The sequence below is a fragment of the Atractosteus spatula genome, chromosome 2, assembly GCF_055471065.1.
Source record: "Atractosteus spatula isolate fAtrSpa1 chromosome 2, fAtrSpa1.hap1, whole genome shotgun sequence".
NCBI classification, from domain to species: domain Eukaryota; kingdom Metazoa; phylum Chordata; class Actinopteri; order Semionotiformes; family Lepisosteidae; genus Atractosteus; species Atractosteus spatula.
The window spans coordinates 29,945,976-29,965,504 of record NC_142707.1 but is presented as its reverse complement, the minus strand read 5'-3'; the positions used below and the strand labels follow the sequence as shown (position 1 = coordinate 29,965,504).

At 36.8% G+C, this 19,529-nt stretch overlaps 1 protein-coding gene across 1 annotated transcript in view; it reads right to left on the bottom strand.

The window, feature by feature from the left end:
- The window catches only part of fndc1 (fibronectin type III domain containing 1), a 75,502-nt gene extending 61,042 nt beyond the window's left edge, over positions 1-14,460 (bottom strand). Inside the window, exon 1 of the mRNA XM_088933749.1 lies at positions 14,344-14,460. Within this exon, the coding sequence (XP_088789875.1) occupies positions 14,344-14,416 (73 nt within the window). The 5' untranslated portion in view covers positions 14,417-14,460. The remainder of the gene's footprint in view (positions 1-14,343) is intronic.
- Between the last annotated feature and the right edge of the window lie 5,069 nt (positions 14,461-19,529).

The following is a 19,529-nucleotide window of genomic DNA, read 5'->3' as shown; positions in this document are numbered from 1 at the left end:
AATACCATTGTTGTAAATGGTATGTGTGATCTTTAAACTTTAAATAGTTGAGAAGGTGATGTTCTGTGACAGATAACATTTTGGTAATCACAGAGGTTTGCAGTACTCCTTTAAAAACTAAAACAAAACAGAAAGACCTAAAAGCCAAAAGAGACAAGCCTAGATTCCTGAGTGGCTTCACTATGTTGGTTGAGTCAATGCACTGCATTTACAGTATATTAAAATACAAAATCTTAGCATATTTAGTAGTTATATAGTATTTAAATAATGGGATTAATATCACAAAGCTATGAAATGCAGACGTATAGCAAATATTTATAATTCAGTAAAAGTATTTGTATTTTATGGAATGAAGCTCCTAAAATGCTAAGGTGTACAGCTGTGATCTTCATATTACAGAACATCAATGTTTGAGTTTAATTTCCTTTCTGACTTTTAGAATGAAACTTCTCCTGACTTCCCACATGGAGTTATGAATTCCCTGATGAATAAAACTTGAGCTAACATCAGACGCCCATCACTAGAGCCAAGGACCATTGCGACGAAGATGATTTACTGCCATTAAACCAACACACAAGTAACTGTCTGGAAACAATAGTTACCTTTGTGTTGGTTTCATGACAATAAATCATATGATATTAAAAGGGATATATAAGCCTTTGCATTATGATATGTGATTAATAAAAAAGGTAAAATAATAAAATAAATCTTTGATGCCTAAAATCTGGTTGCTCTGTTTTAAATACTCACATACTCTGAAAAGAAGATGATAGAATATTTTTAAATTAATTTAGATTATAAACAAAAACCTGAAGCAGGTCTTAAGTCAAAGATTGTCAATCAAAATCTGCTAAGACAGAATGAGACAATCTCTGTGTTAAAAAGTGACAACAATGGAAAAAAGAAGGAATATGAGCTGGTTTATTTCCACATAGGTCTTGGTTTAGTAGTTGCATACTCATAGGGAACTAAACCTAAAGAATTTAAAGAATTTCTAGTTCCATGTTTCTAACTAGGTCCTTCACAGAGCTTGTGCTATATATTCATATTTAACACATCAATTCACAAAATGAATTTGAGTCTGACATGCGCTTTATCATTAAATGAAATATATTTTTATATCTGTCACCCTAAGTGTAGTAATACACTATATCTCTCCTGGGGACAAAGATTACACTTGCTGTCTTAATCATTGTTACCCTTTTTTTACTGTGTGGATGTCACAAAAATCACATACAGAACCTACATAAGAGGTCAACTGTTGAAGAAATTCTAATTTGGGTTAACTAATAAATGTATAAGCAGGAAATCTATTTGAAAATGAAGTCCATAAATTAACTACAAACCACTATCCATTGTGCAGAGTTAGTGGGAACACTGCCGTTAAATTAGCTATAAAACTGGATTATTAACAGTATGATTTGGTATAGAATTGAACCAGCTGTGGGTCTTCAACAGTCAAAGTCTATAAACTCACCATACATTAAGTCAGTTTCTGTAGCAAAGGACACTTTAAAAACAATATTGGAAGTGGTGTAAGGTCATACCTTTAACTAAAATATTTAGTGGGCTGCTGTCAGGACTAGTTGCTATTAAAACATAGTACATCATAGTTTTTACTCAATTTGGCCTTGTAAAAATACAGCATTGTCGGCTAACACAATATGTTTCTTTGATGTTAACGTTTGGACAGACAGGAGAAATTATTAATTTGTTCATTAGCATGCTGGTTTGAATTTTTAATGTATCACATACAATTTTTGGAATGCAAAAAAGCCCAAAATGTGTGCGTGTCCAGGGCTTACTAAATTATTACCAGACACTGTAGTTATGGGCATTTCTGGTTAACATAAATTTTTAATTTATATGGTACATGTTGCAGTCTGCTAATAGTGACTTCCCTACTTCATCTGCATACACTATTTGATCTAATCTGAGCATTATATTTCAGATTGCTTTGTTTTACATTTAGGTCTCATGCACCACTGCAATGAGCTATAAGTAAAAGAAATTATTCGTCACATTTAATTAGGAGTATTAACTTAAGAGCTTTCACTTGTCTCAGACATTTAGATCCACAGGCTGCTATCACAGATGTTTCCAATCCCCAATTCCAAGTTTATATGATGCAATTTGTACTGTTTATTGTACTGTACTGTTTATTTACTGTAATATTTTCTTACTGTTAATGCAAACAAAAATGAATGAAATAGCTCCACTGAACTATAGCAGTAATAGTGAACACCTCTAACAGTTACAAATGACTGGGGATCATGTAACCTATCTAGCACATTTCGATTTATCACTAGATAACTGAGGCTAATCCCAGATTCCCAACAGTTTCCTTGAAATATCCAGGATTTCATCTTAAACAACATGGCTTGTTGGCATGTACCAGCAGCCTTTGTGTAAATAAAAGACTTCTCTATTCAGTTTTAAATATATTATCCCATAGTTTTTCTACGTACAGGTTTCTGTATAGTGACCCTGGGACCAAAGGCCAGAGCTCCTGTTCATTAGTCCATTTTACTAAACGTTGGGAATATATTCAATGTACTGTTTCTGTTGAATATTTCCTAATGTTTACTGTCATGACGATGACTGTACCAGCACTGTGTACTGTGTAGACATCCTTCTCTATATCTTCCTCTTTATTGTCTCTTATGACAGAAAAGAGCTGCACAAACTTGGAATGGAAAACACTCTATTTGCAAACATATCTTATTATCAGGTGGGTAGCTGCGTCAGCATGCGTAGGCTGCAAAGGAACAAGTAATAGGTTTATTCCATGCTGAAAAAAAGAAGAAAGAGAACACAACGTTTCGGCCGTGGAGCCTTCTTCAGGTGTGAGAGAGACAGGGCAGTAGGCAAAGGTAAAGTAGCAGGAGAACAAAGGTTGGGAGGGAGGAGGAGTGAGAGGCGGGACCAGGGGACAGAAAGAGAGGCCAATCAAGAGGTGTGAAGTCAGAATGGGTGCAGAGAGGTGTGAAATGAAACTTCCGATGAATGGAGAAAATTTAAAAGAACAGTAGTCTGTCGTTAAGGGAAGGGAGAAGGTGTGATCCTAGCTGCAGAATAATTTTAGTTTCGGTGGTCTTTCTGATGTATGAGTTCGGAAAACCGTCTTTGAGAACACAGACGGAGAGATTAGAGTGGTCGTGGCCGTCAGAGGTGAAATGAGAAACAATGGGTTTGGAGAGATCTTTAATCAACCCGATCAGGAGCTCCCGCCGTAACAACCGCATTCCTTTGGTGCTTCCTTACCACCCTAACACACTTCCTATCCCCAGGACCATTAACCACAACTTTTCCATCCTACAGGATGATCCCTCCATTGGGGTCCTCTTTTCTGATCGCCCTATCATCTCATATCGCCGACCACCTAATCTGCGTAACCTCCTTGTTCACAGCTCCCTTGACCGCCCTCAACAACCATCCACACCAGGCACTTTCCCTTGCAACAGAGCTCGCTGTATCACCTGCAAATACACAGCCACCACCACACTCATTCAAGGCCCCTCAGGAAAATTCCGGATCACCCAGACAGCATCTTGTACCTCCAGCAACCTTATTTACTGTATCTCTTGCAGTAAATGCCCAGCCATCTACATTGGAGAAACAGGAAGGAGACTCGGAGACCGTTTCAGAGAACACGTCAGGGCTGTAAAGATTAAAGATCTCTCCAAGCCCATTGTTTCTCATTTCACCTCTGACGGCCACGACCACTCTAATCTCTCCGTCTGTGTTCTCAAAGACGGTTTTCCGAACTCATACATCAGAAAGACCACCGAAACTAAAATTATTCTGCAGCTAGGATCACACCTTCTCCCTTCCCTTAACGACAGACTACTGTTCTTTTAAATTTTCTCCATTCATTGGAAGTTTCATTTCACACCTCTCTGCACCCATTCTGACTTCACACCTCTTGATTGGCCTCTCTTTCTGTCCCCTGCTCCCGCCTCTCACTCCTCCTCCCTCCCAACCTTTGTTCTCCCGCTACTTTACCTTTGCCTACTGCCCTGTCTCTCTCACACCTGAAGAAGGCTCCACGGCCGAAATGTTGTGTTCTCTTTCTTCTTTTTTTCAGCATGGAATAAACCTATTACTTATATCTTATTATCTACCCATACAGATAACACATAGTGTGAGATATTTAATGCTATACATTTCAGCGCATGTAAAACTCATTCAATTTAATAAGCATTTATTAAATGGATCAAGCTACCCATGTTGTTGAAGCAGGTGCCCTGGATTAGCTCATTGAATCATCTAACTACAAAATACCAAATGGGCTAGACATGGCTGAAAGGAAAGTCCTCATATCTTTTTGTAACCTTTGTGTTCTTATTTTGTAGTGTTTTTCATTTTCTCTTGAAAAACTGACAAACAGGGTAGGAAAACTTTGTCCTTCAGTGCTCGGTTACTTTGGGTGTTTGGTTCTTTCAATTACAACCTGTTTAACTTTTCAATTAAAATACATTTACAATGTGGAAAACACATCCAATCTGACTTCTTAACCACTTAACTGATCCAATTACATCATAACATAAAGAATGGAAAGGAAATGGCACTCCAGGACCAGGGTACTTACAGACACAAGTCTGTAAATTCTGATCTTTAATTGCATTAAGAAGAACACAAATGCTCTAATGTTCTTGCATAAGTATATCTGTTTAAATGTGTTCTTCTCACGCCTCAGACAAGACACTACAAAGACCTGCTGTACTATGCTCTGAAATATAAGTGTGGAAATCTACTTTAATCAATTGCCCATTAAAATATTTAATTTGAATACTATGTTTTTAATTTAACCTGAAGGTGAGCAATTCAGAAAGAAAGTTGTGCAAATAGGTGAAAAAAAGATATCAATGAATCTTCTGTAGCCTTAATTGTAAACAATGTCACAGTTGCACGACAGTAAGTATCCTAGTAAGAGTCTGTTATTTAAAATAAATGTAAAAGAAACAAAGAGATTAGAAAAATATGTAATAGAGTTTAATCATTTATTCCATATTATTTACTCCATATTTAACTTAGTGAAATATTAAATTCCATATTAAAAACAAAGACAATGGAAAATGTTTCTTGGAAGGTAAATACACTATGTACTGTATAAAGTATGCAAATCATACTTTATGTAAATAATGTTTATTTTTTCTACATTATCAACCACTATTTAAAATTCCTAAGCTTTGCCTGTCAGAAAATGTACAGTACAGAAATCAATAAAGAAAGAATAATAAAGTATTATGTACATGTGCTTTGCAAGAGATTAGCATGAGTTGAAGACCACAAAACATTGAACATCGAGGTCCGGTCTCTCAGATAAAAACAATCCCTAATGAAGAAATGATGACATTTAAATTGATTAGGATCTCTAATCATTCTGAAGGTCAGTTTTGAAAGATTTTTAATTCAATCTGTTAGAAGATATTTTTCAATGAGAGGAGTTATTAGTTAGTAGTTAGCCATATCACCCTGCAACTCACAACTGCCAACCCACTGAAGCTAAGCAGGTGTGAGCCTGATAAGTACCTGGAGACCTCCTGGGAAAAAAGTATCTGCTGGAAGATTTGTTAGTGGGGCCAGCAGGGGACGCTCACCCTGGAGTCTATGTGGGTCCTAATGCAGCAGTATACTGTCAGGGACATTATACTGTAAAAAGGTTTGGATTAGACAGAAAACCGAGGTCCTGACTCTGATCATCAAAAAAAATCCCAGTGCGTTTCTTGAAAAGAGTAAGGGTGTAACCCCAGCATCCTGGCCAAATTTCCCTTTGGCAATTACCAATCATGGCCTCCTAATAATCCCTATCTCTGAATTGGCTTCATTACTCTGCTCTCCTCCCCACTGATAGCCGATGTGTGGCGAGTGTTCTGGCGTGCTATGGCTGCTGTCACATCATCCAGGTGAATGTTGCACATTGGTGGTAGTGGTGGGGAGTCCCTATTACCTGTAAAGTGCTTTGAGTGTCCAGAAAAGTGCTGTATAAAACTGTAAGCAATTATTATTATTATTTAGACACTGTGACAGAGATTAGTTACTAATTTCTCAGCCATCACTTCCTATATAGAACTGCTAGTGAGCTGAGTCAGACTAAAGCCATGTCGGGCTGCACTTCAGTGGTGGATGTTTGGTATAATATACTGTCATAGTGAGTTCCACGGTGGCATAAAAACAAACCAGGACACTGAATAATTACATATTGCATTATTCACGACTGAATTTCCAATATTGTTAAAAAATATCAAATGTATTTAACCATTCTACCCTGCCACTCAGGCTAAACATTATATCTGTTTAAAAGAATTTCAACAGCATCCTGACTCAGGAATAAGAAAGGAAACTTTCCCTCAAAGGCCATATTACATCTAAGCTTCAAACTATGCAGTATTCATCTGGAAGTCACAGAACTATGCTAGTTCTTCTGATTGAAATATAGCTATACAGTATATCTGTTTATACTTTACTTTTTAAAGTTTAATTTATATAAAGTTTTCATTTATACAAGTTATAAGTATATAAGTTAATATTATATAAGTTATAATAAATATATTATATAAGCATCTTATATTGTATAAAATGATACACATATGAAGTAAGGTTGAGGGTTAGAAATGCTGCCCTGCTCATAGAGTGTGTGTGTTTGTATGTTTTCCCCGTGTTTGAATGGGTTTCCTCCAGTTTCTCCGGTTTTCTCCCACAGTCCGAAAACATACTAATTGGTTTCTGGGAAAACTGGCCCTGGTGTGATTGTCTGTGTGTGTTTTGCATGGGATTGGAGTCCCATCCAAGGTGTATTCTGCTTTGCACCTTATGCTTGCTGGCAACGTCTTTTGTTTTTTGGCACTGTGAGACCTTAATTTACTGTTACTTCTCTGTGAGATAACTGTCCTGTCCTTACAGAATATGGTGTGACACAAACAATGACTACTAAAACAACAATGACACTTTCATTTTATATATGCTATTTTATATAGTATCTTAGAGCACAAAGACATCTTAAACAATGTAAGAGAAAGTAACAAAATCAAAAGTTCAAGTATTAACCTTTTACAGTATGTCTTAGGCTGAGAATTGTTTTTATCTCGGATCCTGCTGTGGATCTTTCTTGGCTTAAATTTGTTGGTTTCACTCAATCAACAGAAAAGAGCTAAGGGGAACATTTTAAAGGTTAAGAGTGCAATCCCTGTCAGACTCACCATGAGAGGATATACAGTATAGTCTCCTTGTCATGCATGGCAGACAGAAGAAGTACAAGCCTTTCCACATGCCATTTCTAGTTACACAGCTCTCCTACTGTCACGACTCGTACCTTCTCCCATAAAAACGCCTTGGCATTCCCACGCATACTGGATTCTACGCACGCTCATTCAGGAACTAATTATCCAACCACGTCTCTCTCTCTTCTACTGTATATTTAGACACTCTTCACTGGCTTACCTACGCTCACTATTGAGAAGTCTTCCACAGCTTTCTCTTGTGCTACTGTTCTTGACCTGACTCCTTTGACTACCCGACCTGGTTTTCCTAGTTTCGACTTTGCTCTTGCCTAACGACCTGGATTTGGAATATTGGATTTAATTTTTCCTCGTACTACCTTCCTCACAGTTTCGCACAGGGGTCCAACTACTCACCCCTTTCAGAAACCCTGACACCTAGCATATGAAGGAAAAGCCTCACTGCCAGCGTACTTGCTGTATGAAGCAATGTTTTAATTTATTAAATTAATTTTTAATGAGGTGACAGCCATCTGTTTGGGTGTCCTTAGATATTAGTCCACCAGGAATCAAAATAAGAAAAAGCCACCAATATAACCCCAATTCCCTCAAGCCTTTACTAGTTTATATATAAGGTTACCAGTAAAAAATTGAATCATCCGCAATTTTAATTTATACCTCACCCGTTATTGCCACTATTGGCTATCACATAAGTATTTTACAATATCTGGGGCTATATATAAGGGCCTCTTCAGCTGCTAAAGTGGAGTACAAACATTAAATACAGTTTTGCTTTATTCCAAGTTATAGTCTTTTGGGTATCTTCATCCTTGGCAATAATTCAATCTTCATTCCTTGATCAGAATGTGTCATGTCAAAGCAGCAGTTTCACAGTAAATGTTTGAAATTTCTATCATCTGCTGACATCCTACTCAAGAACTCACTTTGAGAATACAAATAGATGACATTAAAACTTTTAACACTTTACTGGGTGTGTTATACTGCAGTTTAAAAAATTAAAATCAACAACATAAAATGACTATTTTTCCTTCATGTTATCCTTTGTGAAATCTAAATCTGTTAAAGAAAAGAGGGAAATTATTTTCTAAATGTGATATTCTATTGATGTTTTAGTCTGCAATAGTGTGGGCACTATCTAGCGAAATGTGAGAAAACCATTCATCTCTAGGATCTGTAAGAATTTCTTGGCTTGTGGAAGCAGAATTTGAATACAAAAAGCTATTGTTAACTGGCTAGGCATGTTTTTGAAAAAAAAAACTAAAACTGTTGTAAGAATAGAATATTTGAAAAAAGCAATAAGTAATACTGTATTTCAATCTGCTTGTCAATCAATGCTTGAGAAACAGTATATGATTACTCTGAGATTTTCATGCTGGGCTATTTGTGTGATGGTTGATTCTGTTGAAGCACAGTTGAACCTGAGCAAAACAATGCATTATCAGCTGATTATTCATAAAAGACATTAGCTGGCGTTCAGTAGATGTAGCCACCTCCACCACCCACACACAACAGCAAAGTTTAGTGAATATTAAGAGCTTTCTTTGATATAAATATCCTGGAGCTTCTGCAGAGTCTCGGGCTTTACTACATAGGCTATTACCCTCTGTAACATTGAATGAACACCCAGAGAGATGGGAAGATTACTGCTTCAGTGCAAGTGAGTCCTTAAAATACAAACAACGCACAGGCTCATTTAGAAATAACATCCAATGCTATTTCTACTGTTGTGTTATCATTGGCAGAACTGTGTTGAGTTATGGTCTGTCATAAAAAAATGGTGATATCAATGAGACTTCCTGATTAAATAGACCAACATAAACTAAACAAAAACTATACTAGCAAGATACATTTAAATTGTCAAACTGCTAGTTATGTAACTGTGCTAAGTCAAGATAAAAAGAGGAGAACTAAAAAGGTTCTCTGATATACAGTTCATTGAGAGCACAAAGCCTGTCACTGTCACGGGAAGGACATACTGTACAGTATGAGTACATCATTCTTGATAAATATATTTATTTTTTTCTTGAACAATGCTTGTGTTTTTCGTTGTCTGATGTTGTTTCATGGAAAAATGTCAGCCAAAGAAAATATTCCTTTAGGCTACAATCATGGGCCCTAGTTATACTAGTGGAAAGAGGTCCACCTTTTACACATTAGATAAAGTATGTTTCATGGTTCAAGCAAAGTGCAAAATCTAGCATATGTTGGCATGTCTGCACTCTCAGCCTGACTTGAACTATAACGTCAGAAAGAAAAACATTGTTTGTGAGAGTTGACTGTGACCTGTTGCATTAGACAGTTTTACACCTCTTTTTCTTAAAATATTGAATAAAACTTAGGCACAGGTGCCTAAATACGTAAACAGCATTTCACTGTAAATGCGTGAAACATTGTACCTGGTGTTACAGCTCCAGGGCTTGTCAAAAAGTACTGTAAACTTTTACTAATGGATACAACTCTGAATTACTTAATGAGAAGAATTACTTCATTAGTCTGTATTAAGGGAACTGTAATGAAATGTGAAAAATGATAATGAATATATAGCTCCAGATCAGTTTCACCAGAATGAAAAACCAAAATGAACCTAATCAAAAAGATGGAAAGATAACACAACTTGCAGGTGGTGGTTCTGTTATATTTGGTCTGAATATATTTTATAAAACTCCAATGGTTAAAGACTACAGATTACTCTTCTCTTTCCAATGGAGGCAAGAGTTTATTAATACTGCCTCTTACAGAGCAGTCCTTTCTATCAGCATGTCAAGCGTGGAATCAGTTCTAAGTTTGGAGACTCAAATTAGTTACCAGATTCTTTTTTGAAGTGTTTTAGAATGTTCGGTGATTGTTCAGTGAGTGATTCTGACTTCAGGTGAAGTAGATGTAAGGTTGGAGAGTGTTTTTCAGTTGAGCCTCAGACAGTAAACCTGTTTAAGGATTTTGAACACTGAGGTCTGAGCTTTTTCACCTTGTTTTACCAGGAACACGTGTTTCCTATTCTTAGTCTATACTATTACTTTAGTATTTTATCTTTCCAATTTTTTTGTCCTGGTTCCTGAATTTAAAGTAGTGTTTTGGAAATGAACCTGTTCATTCCCTTTAGGAATCTGAATTCTTCACCTAAAGCCCCCTAAAGTCTTTTTAGTTCAAAGCTGGAGGGCTTAAATTCTTTTAACCTGTTGGAACAAGACATACCTTCCCGTGCCTAACTACTGGCAGCTGGGATGCCAGGTTTGTTCTGCATGATCTGCTTATTAGGCACAATATGTATATATTCACATTTGTGGAGGTTATTTCTGGGAAAATAATTCATAATTTGAAGTAAAAACAATTTGTGAAGAAGATTGTTGAATGAACTGATATATCTTGGTTTCAACTTTTTTACTGTTAAATTACTGTTTAACCTCCTGCCTCTGTTTTACTGTGTCAATTCTCTGAGGAAATGCTTTTTTCCTGGTATTCTACTTATAATGAGATGGAAACAAGTGTTTCAGCAATAAGAAACAAAATGAGCAGCTGCAATCTCTGGTCCCGTGTTGTGATCTCATTCAAAAGATATTCAAAGAGCTGAAGTTCTGAAGTAAGACATAAAGAAATTTGTAACGTGGCAGCTTTTAACACTAAGTAGACTTTTACTATTATTCTGCCGTTTTTATTAGCTCACTTTTGGAATAGAAAAGGATTATTTATCCATTTTTTCTTACACGTAATATCTAAGTACAGAGTTCGATGGCAATCGAGTGAGACTTGTCCAAAATTACATTTTATGAAATGCAAAAACATCAAATATGTGTACTGTATTTCACAAAACATTTTGATAGTTCCCTTGACATTATTGTTTTTACTTTAGATCTACAATATATAAACTATTTTGCACTGTGAATTTTCAATGAATCTGCCATTTTATTTTTGCACCCAGAAACAAATGAGAGGAACTAAGAATGCCTAAGCATTTCAAAACTCTTAGCAATTATTTTATTTAAACCTTTACTGTAACCACATCAGAAATAATTTAATTTTATTTGTGGAGGGTGCAGTATCATGTAAAATTTGGGGTGGTCAACTTCTCTTGAAATTGAATATGAGATAAGACCACTTTATTAGCCATATACACTTTCTTGCATTAGGAATTTATCTTTTTGCATACCCCCAGCTTGCTCTCCATGAGACACACAGACAGGGAGAGAGAAGCTTGGGGTCAGAGCACAGGGTCAACCATTTATACAGTGCCCCTGGAGCAGCTGGGGTTAAGGGCCTTGTTTAGGGGTCCAATAGAGAAGGATTCCTCTGCTAGCCATGGGATTTGAACCTGCAACCTTCCAGCCACAAGCACAGATCCTTAGCCACAATGCCACCGCTCCTCCTATAATCCAAACAATTGAACTTTTGTCTAGTTCAGACCAAGCAACATAATCCATGATCATTTTCAGACTGCTAACAGCTGGTTGATCTTTGATGAATTGGGTTTTGTTCAATTAACAAACTTCATTGTCAATATAGTCTGTACATTATTCCTATTTTGTTCCTCGCCAGTCTATCCTGTTCCACATGTTCTGTTGCTGATTCTTAGATAATCATTTCCATGTTCACTAACCTCTCCACCTAAAACAGCTTCTGAATTAATTTCTCAGAGTTGTTCTCGTGGATCAAACTGGAATTACCCATAGATGGAAACAACTTAGAAATGTCTATTAAATCTGACTAATGTGAAATTGGAAATTGCATTGATGCCACAGTCGGTCCTAGGTTGTTTTTTTTTCCAGTGGTCACTTCAGCTATTGTCTGTGACAGATTGGCTTCCCTTTTGCACTTTCTGGCAGACATCTTTAAGAAATATCTTCTTCAGAGCTATTATGGTACCGGAACATTTTGTTAGCATGAAAATGGATACATAGACAGAAACCACACCAGAGGCTCATGCAAAACACATGTAACACACTCCCAGCAAGCAACTAAATAATAAATCAGTACTGATATACAGAATCCCCTAATGGAGGAAAGCTGGCTAAGGAATACCCCTCTTCTATATCACCCTGCACTGTACATCTCATTAAAATGCCACATTGCATTATTTATTCTCGGTCAATTAATAATGTATTTTTCATTTGCTAAACATCAAAAGCAATGTTTATCAGCTACTACAGTACAGTATGTCCAAACACAGCACACCAGATCCCAGAAATGACAACATCTGCCTTATCAGTTTCCCATTTTGCCTGGCAACTTCAGTAATAAGTGGATATGCCAAGAAACTAAGCTAACAATATACAGAATTCAGATGCTCAAAGTTCCACTATCACCTGGACTGAAGAAATATACATCACAGTCTTGCAGACTGAAATTCAAGCTCTCTGAGTTTATAGAGTTTAGGTGTTTAGTTTAGATTTTCATCAGCTCATATATTAACATATACTGCTTAACTTTATGTCAAGTCAACTAGTGGTTCATAAAATACTTAATCTATTTGGTAGTCATGCAGAAAGCATGAGAAGTCTCAACACACTTCTGTAGTCAGCTAAGTGGAGTTGCAGAGTTAACTGCACTCTCATTGTGACTGAGCTCACAATGACCTCAGTCACAAAACTTACTTTGCTTTTGTTTTTCAGTTTTTTATTATGTGTGTTTTCCTTTTTGGTAATTTTGTATAGAAAATATTTGGATCACTGCAGCTGTTCAGTGCTTGCTGCTGTTCAAAGCCAGATGTGCAACAGTAATACTTCACAGAAATGAAGAGTGGAGTGGTCAATAGTCCTGGACTTAAAGAGCTACAATTCTGAACTTTCTGTAGATGGTGTTAAATGGTTAATTGTGGTAGACATGGAAAAGCTTAACATTCATTGATGAATCAGTTAATTGTTGAGGTCAATAAAAGCTCAAGTGAAACAAAAATCAGAAAAAAAATTAGCTCGCCATTACCAGGTTTGTAGATTCCTATCTTAATGACTGTGAATAAATTTCAACATAAAATGTTGCAATCAAGAGAGAGATGAAGGAACTTACTTTAACACACCAACACAGAATTGGGATAATGTAATTCTACTAATATATGGGAAAATGGTTCATATTTGATACAAAATTACTGAAAACTGCATTTCAAGCTATATTTTACAAAGTTGCAATATGAGAAATTTTAAGTTTAATCTCAAAAGATGTTCCTAGTTCCTCATGTTATGTGTATATTATAAAAGAGTCATACACTCAAATTTGAAGTTATTATTCTGCTTCATTTTTCATGTGCATTTTGTTTCTTAGCTAGCAAATATGATGTGGACATTCACAGATGTTTTGGGAAAAGAAAAGTTTTAAAGCAAGTCATGATTTTGCCATCTTGCTGCATCTAACAGAGAGCATATTGTTGTACACATTCAAAAGTCAAAAGACTTTTAAACAATGATGAAAGTTTACTTTCAAAGAAAAATATTTTCTTTCCACAAAATGGGGGATTTATGAGGTATCAATCTGCATGAGAAAGAATATGGATGCATAGCATACATAAAATATGTCATTCACTAAATATAAAACAAAAAATAAATATATAAACCCACTGTAAAACAATGGATTATTAAATTTATCTGAAAAACGAGAATACTCATAAGTTTTTAACGAGATTTGAATTGGGAAAAGCAAGCAAAGACAATTGACCAAAATACATGATTTGATCATTCTTACTTTATTCCAACACATGACCCAATTTTCCCCTAGAGTACAAGACATTAAAGTCATACAACTTCAAATACTTTAGCTTTTGTAAAACAAAAACACTCTTCTAGCTATACCCCAATGAACCTTATTAGGTTTCAGTTAACCCATTAGATACAATTATTTCATCTTTTGTAAATCAGTTCTACTAACTTGTCAACAAACTAGTACAGAGCTAGAAAACCTTTATAACAGACAAAAGGAAACAAATAGAAAAACAAATGACAGAATTTTTAGATATGAATACTTTTTTTTCCCATTCAGATAGCTTTATTCAAAGCAACACACTTTTGCAGTGAAATTTTATCCAGTTTGCAAATGTATCTTTGTGTCAGTACCTATATATTTTTAAGTTCTTTTCAAGCAGGTTGCATGAACAGGAGAAGGTGGTATTGTGCATGCCTACCTTTCACTGTGGAGCTTAAAGCAAAAAGTGGGATGAAAAGAACGAAGAGAGTCCATTCTGTAGTTGGAGACATGGTGAGTAGTTTGAGAATCCTTTAGTTCGATGCTGTAATGAACAAGAATCAGGCAGTCTCAGCAGTGGCTGCAGCTTCTCGGAGGACAGCCACATTTTAGTTCTCCACCATTTCTCTCCTTCTGGCTCCCTCTTCTGGGAGCTGGTGGGATCATGACTTGATCCCATTTATTTTGTGTTGGTCTGGAAGGCATCAAGGCAGCAGGTTCAGTGGGTGAGAGGTTTATCTGAAAATACTTTTAAGAGTGCAGCACTTACATGCTCTATTTATGAACAAGTTCTGATAACAGAAACAATAAGGGGTCAGATGTACAGGCTCTCACAGAGGTGTGGCAACCTAAAATAAAGACTTTATCTCTAAAATCGGCTGTATGCCTTATTTGCACGTACTGTACAACTACAGTGCCCTACAAAAGTACATGAATAGAAACATTGTAACTGTTATTTTTGCTTTATAGTCAATATTTTTTTGTGATCATGACATTAATTCTCTGGTCATGTGTGTGTTTGTGTCTGTGTGTGTGCCCTGTGATGGACTGGAGTCCTGTCCAGGGTCTATCCTGCCTTGCACCCGTTACTTGCTAGGATAGGCTTCGATTCCCTCACAACCCTATATTGGATAAAATGGTTTGAAAATAGATGGAAAGAAGGATGGGTGGACATTCATGCAAATCACACAAGTTTTATTTTGGAAAAAATTCAAGCATGCATTTAAACATATTAGAACAAAAACATTCTTTGTGAAATCACTCCAGTGATTTCAAATGACAGTACATATTGGAACACATTCCATTTTACTTTATTGCCTTACAATATTAATATTTGTTGAATTACCAAAATGATGTATTCATTATTTGAAGTGAATATTTTTAATCCAAACTTGAGTGCTTAAACTCAAAACATTAATTGCTGAAAGAAGTTAAATCTCAGCAAAGACTGGAAAATCTAAATATGCCGATTACATAAATACTCACCCACCAAAGTCAATATTGGGTGCAAGCACCTACAGAATGGCATCAATTACATCTGTGAGCCTTTTTGGATATGTACCTACTAATCTTGCATGGTCCAATTCTCTACCAATCAATTTTCATCTCTGAAAATTGCTCAAATTCTGTAAAGTTGGTTGAAGAACACCGCTAGATAACAGTTTTCAAGTCTGTCGATTTTCTATCACATTCAGATCAAGATTTTGGCCACTCATAGCCACTCACTTTCTTCTTGTTGAGCCATTCCATTAGAACTCTAATGGATAATTATTAGTCTGATGAGCCCCCTTTATGTGCATCTTTTTTGGCACTCTGCCTTAATCGGTCTCAGAGACAGACATCTCTCGCACTTGCGCCTCTCCCACCTCCTCATCTTCTCATGCCAGCCAGCCTTTCAACTCGTGATCCAACAACTTCAAAGCCTTGATGAGAGTCACTTTCTCACTTCTTCTGGAAAAAGGCCAGCTCCCTTAACCTGCCATGACCTGTTCCCCCCTCCATAGAACTTCCTAACATCAGTGGCTGCTTTCTCACCCATTCTCTCTCTCTCTCTCCCTCTTCCCTAGTCTTTTTTCTGCTTTACCTTTAGTAGAACATAGCTTTTGCTGCTATTCCTTCTTCTTTTGGATAATCAAAAAGTGTTCATCCATTCAGTTGCAGCAAACGTCAGCAAGTGGTAAACCACGAGTTCCTAATCGACTTCCACATCTGGTCATAGATTTGTGGATGGCCTTTGGTTATTTCTGGGTCAACACAGAGTCTGCTGAAGGCTACCACACAATTCTAATTTCATCCTAATTGGGGTTTGTTGGCTCTACTGTCACCCATTCTCTGATCATACCTGGTTCTTATTCACTCCACGCATATTCTCCAATCCATCTTCTTCTGAAACCTCTTGTATTTGAACCAATGCCATAAAAAAAAGTAGCTTCACCTTCACATTCTCATCTTCACCTTTGCAGCAGCCTTCCCGCTTCATTCCTGGCAAATGGGGGATTTGGCCGACTTGACCTTACAGCTGTCATTTCTTAAACTGGGCCAATTAATGTCAAACACTAAAGTATCATGCTTTTATTTTCATCATATTGTTGTATTAAATAGAATTTGACCCAAATACTGACCTCACTGAGGGGCCTTACAGAGACAGGTGTGTTCTGATATTATTGCACACAGTGGCCATTCAACAAATTCAGTAACTTGCCAAAGTAATTTTGTACTTCTGAACTGATTTAGGTTTGCCTTAGTAAAGAGGCTGATTACTTTTTAAAAATGCATATACATATCACCTTTAATTCAAGAATATGGTCCACAATGGAAAGGGGATGAGTATTTCTGTAAGGCATTTAAAGTTCCTTATATATTCCTTTAAGGTGATAACTCCTAAGAATCTGCTACTCATTAAGCTCACCAAAGTTTGTTTATTCATGGGGGACGGACTTCAATTTGTATTCAATATGTAAAATATTTATCAATTGAATTTAAATCTGGAGATTCTCTTTAAAAAGCTATGCAAAGATTACTCTATTTCTCTTGAGAAGACTGGGAAACTTTGATGTAAGTAAACACATCCTAGAGGTGGCCACACAGGTAGAGAGTGTGCTTTCCTTTAACAGCTCTGCTTGGTATGAGAACCTTGGTGTCAAGCATTCAAGGCTGATAAATATAGCCAGCAAAATTAGTGGTTAAAAACAGAACCAGCTGAGCAACCAAGTGCTGTTACTCTTTTAAACTGTGATGTGCAGTATTTCACCTTCAGAGCATTGCATTAACAGCATATATGGAAGCAGCTCATACTAGACTTGTATGCTTTATACTTATTTATATATTTGTGTTGTATTGTATGATATTGTTATTTCTATTACATTGATTGTATGCATCAGTAAAAACCATTGAATGCTTTGTTTATTCTGTATATACATTGTTTTTAATGTCTCAGTGAGGCCAAAGGAAAATTTCCACTGTATGTAGACAATGAAGTAGATTATGATTCTTATGTTTCAGATTATTTTCATGCTGCATGGTAAAGCACCACCCAATAATTATAAACATATTCTCTTCTACATAAACAGACAAAATGTTTCTATAAACTACAGAATGCATTTTATATTTTAGGGATTTTAAGTATGGCATATTAAAAAAAATTGGCCTATTCTCTCCAAAATAGTAGGGATAGCCCTAGATTAAGCTTGACCTTCTCCCAAACACTTGATTCCATTTCAGTAGTTCAGGCAAACCTTAAATAAGGTGGACAAGAGCCACAATTTGAAAAGTGAGCTTTATTGGGGTAACTTATTAGGCTTAGGAGAACAACATCTCATACATAAGGATGGGGCTGTCGTAAACTGCAAAAGAAACAATAGAGACCTAAATGCTGATGCAGAATTCTGAAATTATGAAAACTACAGTACAGTAAAACTACTACAGTAAAGCTACAGTAAAAAATAAATGAAGGTATACTTAGCACATAAAATAAAAAAGTGGGAAATGAAAAGCTCAGAGGAAGCTTTCCTTATATTTTTCAAACTGACCAGAGAGAGAAAAAGTTCAGGACACACTGCTGCAGTAATTAGATTTTGAGCAAAGGTAAGGAAGGAGAACACACAAGAAGTCCTTAAAAACAGAGCAGAACCCTTAATATCGCGATCATGCTTAAAGTGTACTGGGGTTGCATTAGATGTTAATAAGACATGGAAGGAAACTTTAAATAAAGAAAGATCCAACAAAAGACTTCTGAAAATGTTGAAAAGTTTTATGCCAGTGGTGCATTCAAAAGCGAGACTGTAATGTAATACTTGCCGCTGCATCCGACAAAGTGTCTGAGGTTTTAGGCCAATAGGTATAAATTTAAGGGCATTGGCAGTGCATTGGCATGACAACTGTCATGAGTTACGAGTTTTGTCCAGCTGCTATGTTCAGTTATACAGTAGCATGATCAATGATTGCAAAGCACAGACATACTAGGGAATAGACTTAATTATGAGGGGAGTAGCAGAATTATGAGTCAGAAAGAAATCAATGAGAAGGCACATTTAGCCAGAATCTGTGAAGGTAGCTATACTTAGAAATCTAATCCTATTGTGAATGAAGAGCAGAATGAAAAGGGGGAGCAGGTGAAGCAGGCATCAGCTCTGGCCTTTTGGAGAAGAGTGGAAGTGAAACGTGATGATTCCATTAATGGAGATGGGAAACGGCCTAACCAAATTTAAGAATGCAGAGCCAGAATCGAGAGGTACTGTATGCAATGACTCCACTTACACAGGCAGTCTGCAGCCCAAGTCAGAGGTCGTTATGCAAATCTTCAGTTGGGCAAAAGAGCTGCTGACAGGAGACAAGCATCCAAAGGAAAGCAGGAATCCAGTTTGCTTCGGGTCTGAGCCATGGGTCTCCGAGAGAGCAGATGGAACTGTTTGGGGAAAAACATCAGGGGCTGACACCACACCCAGATGGATGCCTGTGAGGAGGAGGGGGGTGGAAAGAGGAAGGGAACCCATTGTTGTCACTTCCTAACACTGGGGGGTGGAAAAGGCTGTGAAGGAGAAGCACAGACTTGACACAGAAGGGCGCAGTGGGTGTTAGTGGCCAAGAGGTCTCCTAGGGGGATAGCAGAAAGACAGGATTTGGAAAGGCAAAGACACAAAAACAAGAAAGATATTGCTGTGGCTGAAAGGCAGGGTGCGTAAGACATCTGACATGAAAGAACAGAAAGAGAAGAAAGTAACAAAGGGTGAGAGAGGGCAGGAGAAGACCGGGTCAAGATTGTATTGCAAATTGTATGTGAGAGTTAGAAAGAAGCAGAAAGAAGTTTTGATTATGAAGATAGCCACTTTCCATTAAGCACGGAGTAGTAAATACTGAAAAGATACTTCTTTAATATGGCACAAGAAAAGGTGTCTCCAGGCTCCTTCAGTGAACCACTGTCCAGTTCCTGGATCAGGCTTTTTTTCCTTCTTAATCTGCTTCTAGTGCACAAAGTCTAATCCATTCTAGAAAAAAGTAAAATATTGTTACATACTTCTTCCTTCCATTCACGCTTCAGAGCACTGGCATACAGTGGTTAATAATTTTACAGACAAGGCTTTTATACCTGCATTTCAAAGAGAAGTCCAAAACCTCATCTATGCCATT